This window comes from Pseudophryne corroboree, chromosome 5, assembly GCF_028390025.1.
Source record: "Pseudophryne corroboree isolate aPseCor3 chromosome 5, aPseCor3.hap2, whole genome shotgun sequence".
NCBI classification, from domain to species: domain Eukaryota; kingdom Metazoa; phylum Chordata; class Amphibia; order Anura; family Myobatrachidae; genus Pseudophryne; species Pseudophryne corroboree.
In genome coordinates this window covers 271,794,662-271,811,626 of record NC_086448.1, presented here as the reverse complement: position 1 = coordinate 271,811,626, position 16,965 = coordinate 271,794,662, and the positions used below count along the sequence as shown (strand labels likewise).

General features: G+C 43.5%; 1 protein-coding gene across 1 annotated transcript; it reads right to left on the bottom strand.

The window, feature by feature from the left end:
- Positions 1-5,587: 5,587 nt before the first annotated feature.
- Positions 5,588-16,717, bottom strand: GGCT (gamma-glutamylcyclotransferase). Its single transcript, XM_063922332.1, has 4 exons — positions 16,384-16,717; positions 8,949-9,094; positions 8,572-8,704; positions 5,588-5,857 (listed from the first exon to the last, which is right to left on the bottom strand). Exons 1-4 carry the CDS (start codon positions 16,579-16,581, stop codon positions 5,711-5,713), a joined length of 624 nt encoding a protein of 207 aa, XP_063778402.1. The 5' UTR covers positions 16,582-16,717; the 3' UTR covers positions 5,588-5,710.
- Positions 16,718-16,965: the final 248 nt, after the last annotated feature.

The following is a 16,965-nucleotide window of genomic DNA, read 5'->3' as shown; positions in this document are numbered from 1 at the left end:
ATATAGCCCTTAGTTCCAGAACGTTGAACGGAAGAATGGCTTCCTGACTTGACCATTTTCCTTGGAACTGTTCCCCCTGGGTGACTGCTCCCCAACCTCTGAGGCTTGCGTCTGTGGTTAACAGAATCCAATTTTGAATCCCGAACCTCCGGCCTTCGGTCAGATGAGAAGTCTGAAGCCATCACAGAAGAGAAATCCTGGCTTTTGGCGACAGACGGATCCTCTGGTGCATGTGAAGATGCGATCCGGACCATTTGTCCAACAGATCTAGCTGAAAGGGCCTTACGTGGAACCTTTCGTACTACAGCGCTTCGTAAGCGGCCACTATCTTTCCCAGAAGGAGAATGCATAGACGTACAGATATCCGGGTTTTTGAGAGAACATCCCGCACCATTGACTGGATCACCAATGCCTTTTCCAACGGAAGGAATACCTTCTGTGCCTCCATATCCAGTATCATCCCCTGGAACGGAAGTCTCCATGTTGGTTCCAGATGAGATTTTGGTAGGTTCAGAATCCACCCGTGATACTGGAGTAGACGGGTTGAGAGGGCAATGTTGTCTAAAAACCTTTCCCTGGAAGGTGCTTTTATCAGCAGATCGTCCAGGTACAGAATTACAGGCAAACCTTAGATAAGTCTGATGAGGCGGCCAAATCGGAATATGAAGGTACACATCCTTGATATCCAGAGACACCGAGAATTCCCCCTCTTCCAGACCTGAGATCACTGCTCTCAGAGGCTCTATCCTGAACTTGAACACCCGTAGTTACGGGTTCAACGACTTGAGATTTAAAATGGGCCTTACCGAACCGTCCGGCTTTGGATCCACAAACAGGTTGGAATAATAACCTTGGCTTTGCAGCTGAAGTGGAACTGGAACAATGACCTAAGTCCGTACCAGTTTTGAATTGCTTCCTGTAAAGTCATACTTGCTTCTTGAGAAGCTGGTAAGCCTGATTTGAAGAATCTGCGAGGCGGGAATTCCTGAAACTCCAGTCTATAGCCCTGGGTTATAAGATTTATGATCCAGGGATCCTGGCAAGACATTGCCGATCTGTGACTGGAGAATCTTAAACGGGCTCCCACCTGTCTGTCTTCCAGGCAGCGCGGTCCACCGTCATGCTGAAGGCTTAGAGGAAGCAGAACCGGGGTTCTGTTCCTGTGAACCTGCAGTTGCTAGTTTTCTGGGTTTACCTCTATTGCCTTTGAAGGCCATAGAAGAACCCTTGGTCTTGTTCTTAAGCTTCGCTGTCCGAAAGGACTGCAGAATTGGAGCAGTGTAGGATTTTCTAGCCAGGGGAGCTGCGGAAGGAAGGTATGTAGACTTACCCGCTGTAGCCTTGGCTATCCACATATCCAGTTCATCTCCAAAAAGGGCTTCTCCTGTGAAAGGTAGGCTTTACACGCCTTTCCTGGAATCCGCGTACGCAGTCCACTGGTGTAGCCACAAGCCCCTGCGTGCCGATACTGCTATAGCAGTGGAGCGTGCATTGAGTAAACCAATTTCCTTTATGGCCTCCACCATAAAGTTAGCCAAATACTGTATATGCTGAAGGAATAAAATTATCTCCCCCCTGGATAAGGAATCTAACCCCTCAATTAGTTTACCTGACCATTTTGCAATGGCCCTAGAGATCCATGCACAAGGTATAGTGGGTCTCTGGGCCACCCCCACAGCTGTGTACAGAGATTTGAGAGTGGTCTCAATCTTGTGGTCTGCAGCATCCTTCAAGGAAGCTGCCCCAGGAACAGGTAAAACTATCGTACGTGACAGGCTAGAAACCGCTGCCTCAACAATCGGTTAGTTTTCCCATTTCTTTCTGTCATCCTGAGGAAACGGGAAGGATGTGAGTAGCCTTTTTGGGACCTGAAACTTCTTGTCAGGGTTCACCCAAGTTGCTTCAAATAGGGAATTTAGGCCCTCATTCCGAGTTGATCGGTCGCAAGGCGAATTTAGCAGAGTTACACACGCTAAGCCGCCGCCTACTGGGAGTGTATCTTAGCATCTTAAAATTGCGACCGATGTATTCGCAATATTGCGATCACAAACTACTTAGCAGTTTTAGAGTAGCTCCACACTTACTCTGCCTGTGCGATCAGTTCAGTGCTTGTCGTTCCTGGTTTGACGTCACAAACACACCCAGCGTTCGCCCAACCACTCCCCCGTTTCTCCGGCCACTCCTGCGTTTTTTCCGGAAACGGTAGCGTTTTCAGCCACACGCCCATAAAACGCCGTGTTTCCGCCCAGTAACACCCATTTCCTGTCAATCACATTACGATCGCCGGAGCGATGAAAAAGCCGTGAGTAAAAATACTTTCTTCATAGCAAAGATACTTGGCGCAGTCGCAGTGCGAATATTGCGCATGCGCACTAAGCGCAATTTCACTGCGATGCGATGAAAAATACCGAGCGAACGACTCGGAATGAGGGCCTTAATTCCTTAGATGCAGGGTAAGTAGCTGACGATTTCTTTTTTACATTAAAATAAGATTCCTCCTCGTCCTCTGACACCTTATCAGGAATGTGCAGGACATCTCTAATAGCTTCTATCAGGGCTTGTATCCCCTGTGATAAAGCTGCATTCCCCCCATTCTGAATCCACCTCACCCTCCTCTGGGTCTGATACATCATCATCGGTATCAGCCTGCATAATTTGGGCCAGAGTGCGCTTCTGTGGACAAATAGCAGGGGTCTGAGAAGCCAGAATGACCATTGAATCTCTATTCATTAGGTCATCTACAGATTGCCTTTAATATTGCGTCTCCTTTTCATTTTGGGATAATTTGTTTGAAATATTTGAAATCATCCCTTTTAATGACTCTAACCATACTGGTTCAGATCCACTAGCCTGAGAGTGTGTACTATCCTGAGTACACGGCAGTGAGCCCCCAGATTGAGAAAAACACTCTGCTGTGCATGATACACACGCCTTTGACATAATAAATGTGAAAGAACACACAGACACATACAGTGATGAATAGGTTAAAAGCACAGTTAACCCACACAGAGCCCTTCTAGGGAGACATAGAGTATATTGGAACCAGCCACACAGCGCCCCTATAGCTAAAGTACAAACTTAGCTGGGTCGCAAACTAAGTACCCCAATAGGGCTTAGTACACCAAAATATTGCCTCCCCCCTTGCTATGACCACCTGGTACCGCTGAGGTGCTCTGCAGTCCATGTGGAGGAGCTGCGCTTCCCTGTCAGGCTGCCTGTGTAAGCTGCAGATGGGAAAATGACGCTGGTGAGCTGCTGCGTCCGCTCATAGTGAAGGCCCCGCCCCCGTAATGATGCACGGATTTCCAGGATTTTATACTGGCTGAGGTGCAGAATAAAGTCTACAGTGGGTTAAAACCCCTGTAAGGTATGCCAGTTTGTGGGTAATAGTAATGGCTCCAGCCGCCCCTCACAGCAGTCACACCGTGCATCTGAAGCCTGGAGCGCAGCGTGCATGCAGCGCTGAGCTCATACCCTTATGCTGCCATTACAGCCAGCAACTCGCTAACTGGGACACCGGCCATCTACTCCCCACTCTTCAGTTTTCTGGCTCTGTTAGGGGTGGTGGCGTGCTGCGGGTCTGTACCCTCGCCGTGGGTGGGGCTTGCGAATAGGACCCTCCGGAGCTCAGTGTCTTGTCAGCGGGGAACGGGACCATTAACCTTAGGGAGGTTGAGCACCCCCTATATGTCCCATGAAGCAGGCAATCTGGTGCCAACCAGACCTGCCTGAAAATAATAAAATAGAAAATAAATGCAGAAAACTCTTCAGGAGCTTCCCAAGCGTGACCGGCTCCTCCCGGCACATTTTCTAAACTGAGTCTGGTAGGAGGGGCATATTAAATTCTTAAAGTGCCATGGCTCCTAGTGGTTCCGTCTATACCCCATGGTACTAATGTGGACCCCAGTATCCTCTAGGACGTACTGCAAGAGAAATTTTTGTGTTTTTTTTTGCCCACAGACACAGTTTCTAACGTATATAACCCCAGGCGTGGGTCAAACATTGTTCTATTTTTGTGATTCCACAATTTCAATACAGTAAATTCATACTTATTTCCCATGAACAAACTATGGTATAGAGCATTTGTTATCTGTTTAGCATACAAGCCAATTTTACAGTGAATTTTATTGCCTCTTAAAATGAATATACAATATTGTAGAGACTGATGATCAGTGTTGGTAGAAAGCAGCAAATAAATGATTATTATAAAGGCACGCTTTCACCAACCCTATCCTTGCCTTGGTACTAGTGTTCCCAGTTACACCCCCTTCAGCCGCAACAAGTGTAGACGCTGCCAATTTGTGTATGACTTTGGATCGCCCATAGTAACGTGCACTCAGCTTTGGAGCATGCGTAGAAGAAACACACGCAAGATCTGTTTAACTGAGTTGAGTTAAAGTCTGCACCTACTCCTATGGGGGATATTCAATTACCCGCACTCGCTGCTCGGGTGTAAAAGTATAGCTGGAGGGGGGGCTATTAAATTAGCCCTGATCAGCCAGCGCATGCAAAATCCCAGAAAACAGCCCTGTTTTCACCCAAAAATGGGTGTTTCTAACGAAAAGACAGGTTCTGCTGAACCTGCGTGTTTTTTGGTGAAAAGGATGTTTTTCACAGGTAAAAAAACATTGATGAAACATCAGGGAAAATCGCCCGAAGCTTCAGCGACAGTAATTGAATATCCCCCTATGTCTTTAAGTCAAAAGGCAAAGTTACATGTTCAGCACTTGTAATGGGAGGGGCTCAGGGCTGTCGTAACAGCAGTGTAGGCCCCTGGGCACTGCAAATGCACTGGGTCCCCTACCCATCCATCAGCAGTAGGGGTGGGGGTGTAATCAACGGCAGCTGTGATGTCTGGCGGGTGGTAGGGGGTGTTCTATCTTCCGCTCAGCATGTAGGACCTGGAGCAGTAAATTTCTGCTATTTACTCCTTAACTGCACAGATGGTGGGAGATGGGGCGGGAGGGAGATCACTAAACTGTAGAAGAGGGCATTGGGCTGAATGAAGGGGCCCTGGTACATGACTTCCAGGGTGGTAGGGGTTGTTTAATACTTAGGGGAGGGGTGGATAGTGAAGTGGACTTTATATTTATAATTTTCCGGTGGGAGGGCAGCTTGCTTGACTGCTGGGAAGAGCAATTAACAGGTTTGAAAAAACAGCTTTGAAGTCGGGTATCTCCAGTTCCCCAGGGCCGATTTTCAAAAATCTGGTACCCACAGAAAGAAGGGAACCTTACACTACTGGGGCCCTTGTGCAAGTGCCCAGTGAGCCCATACGAATAGACAGCCCTGGAAGGGCCTAATTGTCAAACACTCAACCAGCCACTCACTTAACATAAAAAGTTTTCACCACCCAAATTTTTTTCTTAATATACTTTTTAACGATGTAATGCATGGTCTCGGATCTGTGTAGTAGCAGTATGAATCCATGGCAAGATGCTTTGATGTCGCTACATGTACTCTGTGGGTTTTTGGGTTTATTTGCACCACTTTGCCCAATAAGCAACCACTAATACAGGGCGGCTGAATGTAGTGAGCAGCAGAGAAGTTTATAAGAGGAGAAATATTATATGAGAAACACTTAAGATATGTAAATACAAACCTTATCTTTATTTTATCTTTTACATTTACCCAAAATAAAATAAAAGATTCTAGAATAAATATATATGTTAAAACTGTAAAACTACTGAGACTACTAAGAAACTGCAACTCATCCGTCTTCTTGTACTTCTTGTATAGCCTCTTTTAATCTATTCATGATTGGAATTGGGCCTGAGTAGTTGTTGGTTTCTAGGTCTCTTAACATCTTTTGGTACTGAAGAGGTAATCTGTTCTGCTTTGCTCCCATGCACATGACCTGTGGATACACAAAACAAATTAGCCTATGCCCCAGGGACATGCGGTGAGCTAAATGGAGCTATACAAAACACAACATTGTCTATTAGCCAAGAACAGAATCAGCAACTGAAAAGACAGATAAATAACATTTACTTGCAAACAAAAGAAAAATAATCTAGTATTTTATGAACTGTCAATGAATAACATTAGTGGTTTTTCTCAAGAGAAACATGCTATCAATTATTTTTGGATGCTTTATAAAAACGATCCGCACCCTCTCACTGAAGGTCCTAGTGAGTCAAGCGGTAGTCGTTGCAGCCTTTTAAAGGAAGGACAGCGTTGCAGAATCTTTTGTTGTAACTTTGGGATAGGAAGGATCCTTTTTTAGCACAGGTTCTATCAATTGAAAAGTCAATACCATGTATTATAAATGGCTTCAAAGTTTATGTAAAAATTCATCACAATAGGTTAAAATATTACAGTGGTGAAAAGGGAGCATCAACTTGCATGAGGCATATGGAAGTATTGCATAAACCAGTTACACATTTTTATGGGCATGCTGCCCACTGCTTCAGCCTTGTTTACGCCAATGTTTTTCCCAAGTAGTGCTTTCTTAATTTTTTCTTAACGCAATGAAGACACTGTATAGTCATAGTGATGGCATTCCATTCTTTATTTTATTATTATTTATTTATTACTAGTTATTTATATAGTGCACACATATTCCGCAGCACTTTACAGAGAATATTTGCCCATTCAGATCAGTCCCTGTCCCAGTGGAGCTTACAATCTATATTCCCTTCCACGTGTACACACAGACACATTCACGCTAGGGTTAATTTTGTTGGGAACCAATTAATCTGCCAGTATATTTTTGGATTGTGGTAGGAAACCGGAGTACCCGGAGGAAACCCAGACAAGTACAGGGAGAATATACAAACTCCACACAGTTAGGGCCAAGGTGGGAATTGAACCCATGACCTCAGTGCTGTGCTATATAAGAAATTGTTAATAAATAAATAATACACAAATAAATAATTACAAATACAGTAGCTTCAAAATTTGTGAAGGAGAAGGTGAACTATATAGTCAGAGCAGCAGCATTCCATTCTTTGACTGTGCGTGTCAAAAGTCAAAAGGCATTTTGGCTTTTGACACACACAAAGAATGGAATGCTACCGGCTATACAGTTCACCTTCTCCTTCATAAACTTCAAAGCCATTTCTAATTATTTATTTATTATTTATTTATTTAACAGTTTCTTATATAGCTCATTACATAACATTGGAAACAACAATGATAAAACTAAACTGGGTAATAACAAATAGAGTTAAGATAGGTACACACTATACAATTATCTGTCAGATAATCTGCCAGATCTAGCTGGTTGGAATGAAAATCTGCTAATAAATGAGAGCAAATTACAATCCATCATTTGTTCCCAAACACTGCAAAACTGTTAAAAACAGTCATTCATCCAAGTTGGTTAAATTTGTGTTTAACCAATTTGTATGAATGACAGGTTCTGTTCGTTTTCCAGTGTTTGGGAACAAATGATGGATTGTAATTTGCTCTCATCAATTACCAGATTTTCATTTCAACCAGCCAGATCTGGCATATTATCTGCCAGATAATTGTATAGTGTGTACCTAGCTATAGTGGTAGGAAGGCCCTGCTCGCAAGCTTACAATCTATAGGGAAATAGGCACTGATACACAAGGATAGGTGCTATCTATGGAATAACTGTCCACCAGATTGCAAAGGTTATTGGTGGGCTGTATGATATGATCAAATAGTGATGTTGGCCAGGGGTCAGGAGGATGGGAAAGTGAAGAAAGAGAAAATATGTGAGGATATTTGTGGACTGTACAGCGGGGATGTAATTGTAAATGGTACTGGATTTTCAATCAGTAGAACCTGCACCAAAAGGATCCTTCCTTTAGCCTAAAAAAACATAAGGTGTGGATCGGCACACCTTAAGTGTCTTTGGACCATAAAATGTATACTATATTTAGTAAGAGTAGCCGCATTGTCACTACACATTCCCATAGTTAAATAATAGATTGTTAAATAATATACCATATCACATCTCTTATCATAATATCAGAAAATCTCAATACAGTAAATTACTGTATACAGTGTATCAAACAAAATAAAATACATTTAATATTAATCTGTATATCAAGGAACATAGATATTGTATATTGTAATTCCATAGTAACAATCTAGCCATACAGACTTCTGTAAACGGCGGTGTTCAATAGATTGGAACTCAATTCTGTCCCATCACATAATCTACATGGATGGGTCATGTGACCCGTTGGAGGAGATTGGATTCCCAACAATGCAGTACAGGGGTTGAAAATTAACTATTACAGAATGGATGAGAGATTAGACAGGTGAGAAAGTTGGGTGAGAGAGAGACAGAGAGAGAGAGAGACAAATAGCCAGAGAAAAAAAACAATTAGGTTAAAGTTAAAAAACACTAACTTGAGTAGTTAGCAATGAATTCCTCAAAAAATAACAACTGAAAAGTGTAAAATCCTAGATAGACTCTAAACTTCTCAGATCCTAATTACAACAGGAAAATTACTGGAATGTTCAGGAGCAGGTGATTATATACTAGGTGGATAGGGTCATGGTGAAGGGTTCAGGTTTCTTGTATTACTTTCTTATTTTATAGAAAGGTCTTACTTTTCTAGCTACGTTATTAGAATTTAATGTAGCGATTACCTGCTTGTACTGAGGAGATGTCAGTCCATAAACATATTTATTCATCTGATAACACCGGCAGACAAGATCTCCTTCTGATGTCTGAACGTTGATCTCTATCGGTTGATAAACCCCACCTCCAACACCCTCCTGGCTAGAAAGTATAAAAATAAGAATTGTAATGTACGTTCAATAGAGGCAATATGTTTAAAGCAACATGCTATTTAAGCAAAGTAATCAGAGGAAAGTATTGGAATTCCTTGTAAGTAAAGATCAGTAGAGTACTAAGAGGTGATAAACTGTTATATATAGCAATTTAAGACATCAACAGTATCAATAACTCAAGTAACTTTAAAATAAGGGCAGTATTGTGAGTGGTCCCTGTAAGTGGTCCTTACATGTCCAAAGAATCCAAGCTGGAAATGTCCATTTTCCACACAACTCCCCAGACTTCATCTCCCTTACTCTCAATGACAGTAGCTACTCCTCCATGCCATCGAGAGTTCCGGTTGCCATTGTGGGTGCCAAATGCAAGCTTGTGGTCCTGAAATATAGAGATGAGAACTGTGAAATATGATTCCACCATAGTATGCAAATACTGGATGACAGCAGCTTACAATCCATTCATCAGACATGGTTCCAATACTTCTTTGGCCAATAAATCATATGCTCAAAAATTAGTCTTAATTTATATTAGCTTACTAAAAAGAGAAGAGTGCTGTACTTGTCTTGGGTTCTACAAATTAACAAATGCAGGGAAAGCGTTCAGATCTTTGGCATAAATTGTTCCCAGTGCTACACCAAACACTCTATACAGTAGAATGAATTGGGTGCAGTCATCGTAGCTCTCTCCACAGCGGCATATTCTTCATCAGCTCCATGTTACAGGCTATGTTTGAAAAATGGAGCTTGTTGGTTGTACTTTATCTCTCTCTACTCCACCACTCAATGAATGATGCATTCCGCCCTGTAAATTCCACAAAATGCATAATGGCAAAACAACACCGGTACTATCAACAGAACTTTGCCCATATGTAAAATGCCTATTCTGCCAAGAAACTAATAATTAAGTTGTAATTTAGGGCCTGGTTGTGACGGGATGCCGGTCACTATAACGACGCCGGGATCCCGACCGGCGAATAGCCCTTCAGGGACTATTCCCACTCATCGGCATCCATGACACCCATAGAGTGGGAATAGAACCTGTGGAGAGCGCAGCGAGCCACCGAGCCCGCTGCGTGGCTGCTGTTGCGCTCGCCCCCCCCTCCCAACAGCCACCTGAAAGTAGGGATGACATCGGTATGGTGACCATCGGTCTCTCAACCGCCGGTCACTCAAACCTATCCCTGTTCAGACAAGGGCACAAATGCCATTGTCGCTGTGATTCCGCACGCAGTGGCTGTGTGAAAGCATGCCTCCAGGATTTGGACTGAGATGTCTCAGATCTGCAGCTTTTCCACCAAGACGCAACCATCAGACACATCGGTAGATGACCAATCTTCTATGTAACCGTATGGTGGCGCAGAACGGCCATTGCAAGTAAAACTCTGGAGCCATGTTTACTGCATACAGGATCGCAGTCACATGCTGTAACACCCCCCCAAAACGGTCATGACATGCCTGCATTTGAGTTGCCACTCGCCCATTATCTCCCACAAATGCTCCCTGTCACTCACTTTGTGAATATAACCTCACTCCGACCACAGTCGCAAGACCATTGTGGCACATGCATAGTGCATACGCAGTGTCAAGAAAAAAAGTTCCACAGCATAAAACACCGACATTGCGTCCACTCTGAATCCGCCCATAAGATTCATGTAACGATGTGACCAGCTCTCAATATGGATGGTAAAAGCAAGTCTGTTTTTACCTTAGATTTTACTATTTCAGCATTGTGATTAATGTTACAGTATCAAATGTTAATCTAAATTACTACAATACAAAGATTCTGTATAAATACAGTAGTGCTCATAAGTTTACATACCCTAGCAGAATTTGTGATTTTCTGGCCATTTGTCAGAGAATATGAATGATAACTCACAAACTTTTCTTTCACTCATGGTTAGTGGTTGGGTGAAGCCATTTATTGTCAATCAACTGTGTTTACTATTTTTAAATCATAATGACAACAGAAACTACCCAAATGACCCTGATCAAAAGTTTACATACGCCAGTTCTTAATACCGTGTATTGCCTCCTTTAACATCAATGACAGCTTGAAGTCTTTTGTGGTAGTTGTGGATGAGGCTCTTTATTTTCTCAGATGGTAAAGCTGTCCATTCTTCTTGGCAAAAAGCCTCCAGTTCCTGTAAATTCTTAGGCTGTCTTGCATGAACTGCACATTTTGAGATCTCCCTAGAGTGGCTCAATGATATTGAGGTCAGGAGACTGAGATGGCCACTCCAGAAACTTCACTTTATTCTGCTGTAGCCAATGACAGGTCGACTTGGACTTGTGTTTTGGATCACTGTCATGTTGGAACGTCTAAGTACGTCCCATGCGCAGCTTCCGGGCTGATGAGTGCAAATTTTCCTCCAGTATTTTCTGATAACATGCTGCATTCATCTTGCCATCAATTTTGACCAAGTTTCCAGTGCCTTTGTAGCTCACACATCCCCAAAACATCAGCGATCCACCTCCGTGTTCCACAGTAGGAATGGTGTACCTTTCATCATAGGCCTTGTTGACTCCTCTCCAAATGTAACGTTTACGGTTGTGGCCAAAAAGTTCAATTTTGGTCTCATCACTCCAAATGACTTTGTTCCCATAGTTTTGAGGCTTGTCTATGTGCTGTTTGGAGTATTGTAAGCAGAATGCTTTGTGGCATTTGCGTAGTAATGGCTTTCTTCTGGCGACTCGACCATGCAGCCCATTTTTCTTCAAATGCCTCCTTATTGTGCATCTTGAAACAACCACACTACTTTTTTTCAGAGTCCTGTATTTCAGCTGAAGTTATTTGTAAATTTTTCTTTGCATCCAGAACAATTTTCCTGGCAGTTGTGGCTGAAATTTTGGTTGGTCTACCTGACTGTGATTTGGTTTCCACAGAATCCCTCATTTTCCACTTCTTAATTAGAGTTTGAACACTGCTGATTGGCATTCTCAATTGCTTGGATATCTTTTTATATCCCTTTCCTGTTTTATAAAGTTCAATTACCTTTTCCCACAGATCCTTTGACAATTCTTTTGCTTTCCCCATGACTCAGAATCCAGACACGTCAGTGCAGCACTGGATGAAAGATGCAAGGGTCTTTCAGGAGTCCAGAAACTCACTGACCTTTTATACACACAAGCTGATTACAAGCAAACAGATCACATGTGAGGATGGTTACCTTTAGTAGCCATTCAAACCCGTTTGTGTCAACTTGTGTGCATGTTATCAGGCCAAAATCTCCAGGGTATGTAAACTTTTGATCAGGGTCATTTGGGTAATTTCTGATGTCATTATGAGTTAAAAAGAGTAAACACAGTTGTTTGACAATAAATGGCTTCACCCAACCACTAACCATGAGTGAAAGAAAAGTTTGTGAGTTATCATTCATATTCTCTGACAAATGGCCAGAAAATCACAAATTCTGCTAGGGTATGTAAACTTATGAGCACAACTGTATAATAAGAAAATAGCATTTTCTTATATTTCATTGAACATATTACTACAGAACTCATTGGCTTTGTTGGGTATTGCTTTCATAAACATGGGGGCTTATTCATAGGTGGACTCCTTTCCGACTGTTACACAGAAAGGCAATGTTTTGAAGACTGCACATGACGTAAGTAGCAGTGCGCTGTAATCTGCAGCATGACTGACATGTTGCTGCTGTTCTGGGTTGTGGAGTAGGAGCATTGCACAAAATGAAGATATGTCGCCTCCATTTTGACACCTCCTGCGGTATTTAAATACTGTCGCACAGCCACTGCGCAGCAACATTTGTGTTAACCTCTAAGTCTGGCCCATGGTTCAAGTACTTGATATTTTGGGCTATGTTTCATAAACATCTCCATTCATGTCACATCACAACATTTTAAAGCTGTACTATTGGGTACAGTGAAACGAGCCTCACCAATTGATGCCCTCAGAGGAGCTGTGGGGTCTGCCCCATGCAGCAGTTTATCCCCATTACTTTACCATTCATCAACTTGCCCAGGATGAGAATCACAGTGAGGCTACAACCCAAGGAGAAGCTGCAATCACAGAGACTGCAAACTATTATTGCCCATCACACCCTCAGCCCCCACTGCAGTTCATTTTAAAGATTTGTACAACCATATTAAAAAAGGAAATAATCTATGTAGTCTTATAGGCCCTACACACTGGCCGATCCGCCGCCGAGCTGCCCGACGGCGGATACGGCCGACGAGCGACCCAGCGGCGGAGGGGCAATGACGGGGGGAGTGAAGTTTCTTCACTCCCCCCGTCACCCGGCTTCATTGAAGTGCAGGCAAATATGGACGAGATCGTCCATATTGGCCTGCATGCACAGCCGACGGGGGACCAGCGATGAACGAGCGCGGGGCCACGCGTCGTTCATCACTGGAGCCTCCACACTGCACGATATGAATGTTATCTCGTTCATTAATGAACGAGATCGTTCATATCGTGCAGTCATGTCGGCCAGTGTGTAGGGCCCTTTACGCTATAGTAATAGAAGAGCAGCAGAGAAAACTCTATGAGCATGAAATACCAGGCTCCAGTAAGGGGATGCAGTGGGCCAATGAAAACTGACCGCATGCCATGGTCAGGATGGTCAGGTCTAAAACTGTTATTTTTTTAAATGGAAAAATGAATAATGGTGTAAAATTTTCTTTGGGTATTTGAAAAGGCCCAAACTAGACATTAAATCATATTGTTTGTAAAATTGGATTTTATTTATACAACTTTCAGATAGAAAAGTCTGAAAGTCCCGGCAATTACCCGGCATTTCAATCCCAGGTAGTTTTGCCGGTCCCTGCCTGACCCCCCTTTCACACAGACAAGCAAATTACCGGGTCGAGAATTTCGACCCAGTAATTTGCAGATCAACACAAGTATTTTGTCTGTGTGAAAGAGTGAACCCGGGTCAAAATTCCAGGGTAGAAGTCCCGGGAATTTAAACCTGGATCGACCCTTTCACACAGAAAAAGGACCCGTGTTTTTCATGAAATTACCAGGTGGAACCGCTTCATCCGGAAATTTCACATTCTGTGTGAAAGGGGTATCATTGTTCTTCCCATTGAAGTTTACCTCCTGCCAGAGCTACACCCATTCACCTTTTCCTAATGATTGCACAGCTGGCTCCATTTGTGTCATTATGGCCATTTATGAAAGGTTTTTGTGACTTAAAGTATTCACAATTATAGAACCCGGATGCGTATACTTGTGTGCTGCCCCCAGTGAGTACAAAAATGGGTAGGTATCAATGTGAAAAGCACCTGCAATAGAAAACTAATGCTGTGTAGGCACGCCTGAGGCAAGTCTGAACTGAAATGCCCACTGGCAGTTGGCCATCCCATTCTGATCTCAAGTTCTGTGACTGCAGTGCAGAAGCCAGACCTCCAAATGTTTTGCTTAACTCTGAAGACATGCAATCTCCTGGGGGGTGTAGTATGTTATGCCGGCGGCCAGCATACCGGCGCCGGATACCCGACCGTTGGCATACTGACAGCTGGGCGAGCGCAAATGAGCCCCTTGCGGGCACGGTGGCGCGCTACGTGCGCCACGCTATCTATTCTCCCTCCAGGGGGGTCGTGGCTCCAGGGGGGTCGTGGACCCCCAAGAGGGAGAAAAGCTGTCCGTATGCCGGCGGTCGGGATTCCGGCACCAGTATGCTGGTCGTCGGGAGCTCGGCCGCCGGCAAACTGAAAACCACCCCTCCCGGGAAACCTAGGAGGCAAAGTGCAAAAATTAAAGCATAGACCTATAACAGCAGGAGGGGATCAGTATTAAATACCTACAATCAAAATCCCGACATCAATTGACCGACTGTCAAAATCACGACAAGGTCAAAATACCAACAAGGTGAAATACCGACATATAAAATTCAGACAAGGTCAAAATATCGACATTTTCAAATGTCAAAAAGTCGACAAGAGTTTTTCATTTTTTTTTTGTGTGTATGTTGACATAGGTCCACATGGACACCATATAAATGTACCGCGTCCCCTCGCTCGGCACACTATTATATTCCCCTTCCAGGTCCACTGGGATGGTAAAGTATAAACAAGTCGGTTTCAATGAAAAAATCATGAAAAATGAATGTTGACTTTTTGACTCGTCGACATTTTAAATGTCGGTATTATGTCCTTGTCGGTATTTCAAATGTCAGTATTTTGACTGTCGGTCAATGGTTGTCCGCATTTTGACCGTCTGGATTTTGATTGTAGGTAAATTGACCGCATCCCATAAGGAGAACTGTCGGCATTGGTTCCTGGTGCCCAGCATCCTGGAGCCAAACAACCTGAAGAAGGCCCTAGGGAGCACTTCCTGGGGTTCAGAATGGATGAGTGTAATAGCTAATAGCTGGCAGTACAGATTAGTGGGCATTCCATGCCATGGCAGTAAATGAAATGTAAATGGCAGAATCCAAAATGCTCCTCATACAAGACAAGGATAAATTGGATTGGTAAAACCAAAACCATCCTCCGAAACATTGTGGAAACCTATAAAAAGCAGGGTTGAAGCCTTAATCCCATGTAAAGGGTCTTAAGTTTAACAACACCACTACCAGCTGTACTATGGTGTGAAAAAGATTTGCCACTTCCTGATTTTCTTCTATTTTTTTGCATATATTTGTCATACTTAATTGTTTCAGAAGGTCTAACAAAATGAGTGGTGTCAGCATTCTCATATGGGTGGTCATTCCGCGTTGATCGCTAGCTGCATTTGTTCGCAGTGCAGTGATCAGGCTAAAAACGGCAGTTCTGCGCATGCGTATGCGGCGCAATGCGCACGCGCGTCGTACGGGCACAATGAACGATGTAGTTTCACACAGGGTCTAGCGAAGCATTTCAGTCGCACTGGTAGCCGCAGAGTGATTGACATGAAGTGGGCGTTTCTGGGTGTCAACTGACCGTTTTCAGTGAGTGTTCGGAAAAACGCAGGCGTGGCTGGGCGAACGCAGGGCGGGATTGTGACGTCAAAACAGGAACTGAACAGTCTGAAGTGATCGCAAGCGCAGAGTAGGTTTTGAGCTACTTTGAAACTGCACAATAAATCTTTGTAGCCGCTCTGCGATACATCCGTTCGCACTTCTGCTAAGCTAAAATACACTCCCAGTGGGCGGCGGCATAGCGTTTGCACGGCTGCTACAAACTGCTAGCGAGCGATCAACTCGGAATGACCACCATTGGCATAGCCACTGTGGATATACTGACAACACACCAAATGAGGGGTTCTAAGGATAGGATCAGTTTTGATCTAGAGGGGATGGAATTTACTGATACGAATGAAATGCAGATAACAGCTGCTTCTTACTGACATGAGAAATTCTGCTTCCACTCCAGGTGTGTCACCTGCAATTTCTAATCACAGAACACAAACCAAATAATAAACATGTTGCATTTAGTAGATACAATTATTACATCATAGTAACAAATGCAACTCATGATGCTGTAGTTACAAGTAAAGAAGGAAATAGCAGCTGCTGAGTCATCATGAAGGCAGGACAGTCACTTCCTTCATCAGCATGGGGAGAGAGAGAGAGAGAGAGAGAACGCTGCACCAGATGGCAGCCCACACACCACAGTACACTGCAATCTACATCAGCTCAATGGGACACAGGACTACACAAGCCTCTACTGCATTAGAAGTGCAGCGCTTGTAGAAGAGATGTACAGTATATAACATTTTAATGGCACCTTGAGCATGGCTATGGAGTGGAATGCAGCAGACGGGTTGTCTAGAAGGATCCGCTCTTTTAGCAGGTTGCTCCCATAAGCAAAGTAATAGAAGTGGTCGCCCCCTGGCTGTAGACCAGCTGAGCTCTTTCCTTCCATTGCCGCTTCTATGTGTGTATTAGGAGAGGTTGCCTTGTCGACATCCAGCGAGCTTGTCATTCATTACAGCTCCCTTTGCACGGTCAGTGTACTTCCAGGGGCAGGATCGCTGTCAGGCGCCACCTAGTGGGTCAGTGTTAGAATTGCACACACCTCCTGCTGTTCAGGTGACTGGTATCGCCTCTAAAAACAAGAGGGAAAAGTCTAGTGCTGTATATAACAATAAAACAGCATGATGAATAAAACTAGGCACAATGTGATACACATCGTTCCTGCTCATTCATGAATTAACAAATGCTTTCAAACTTTCTAAATCAATGGTTCAACTTGTTTTATTTCTGTTACATCCTATTTATAAAAGGCAGAATCCGATAATTGGTTTCAGTTGCATCATTTGTTATTCAAAAACAAAACAAACACTAATTAATTAATTAATTAATCAAT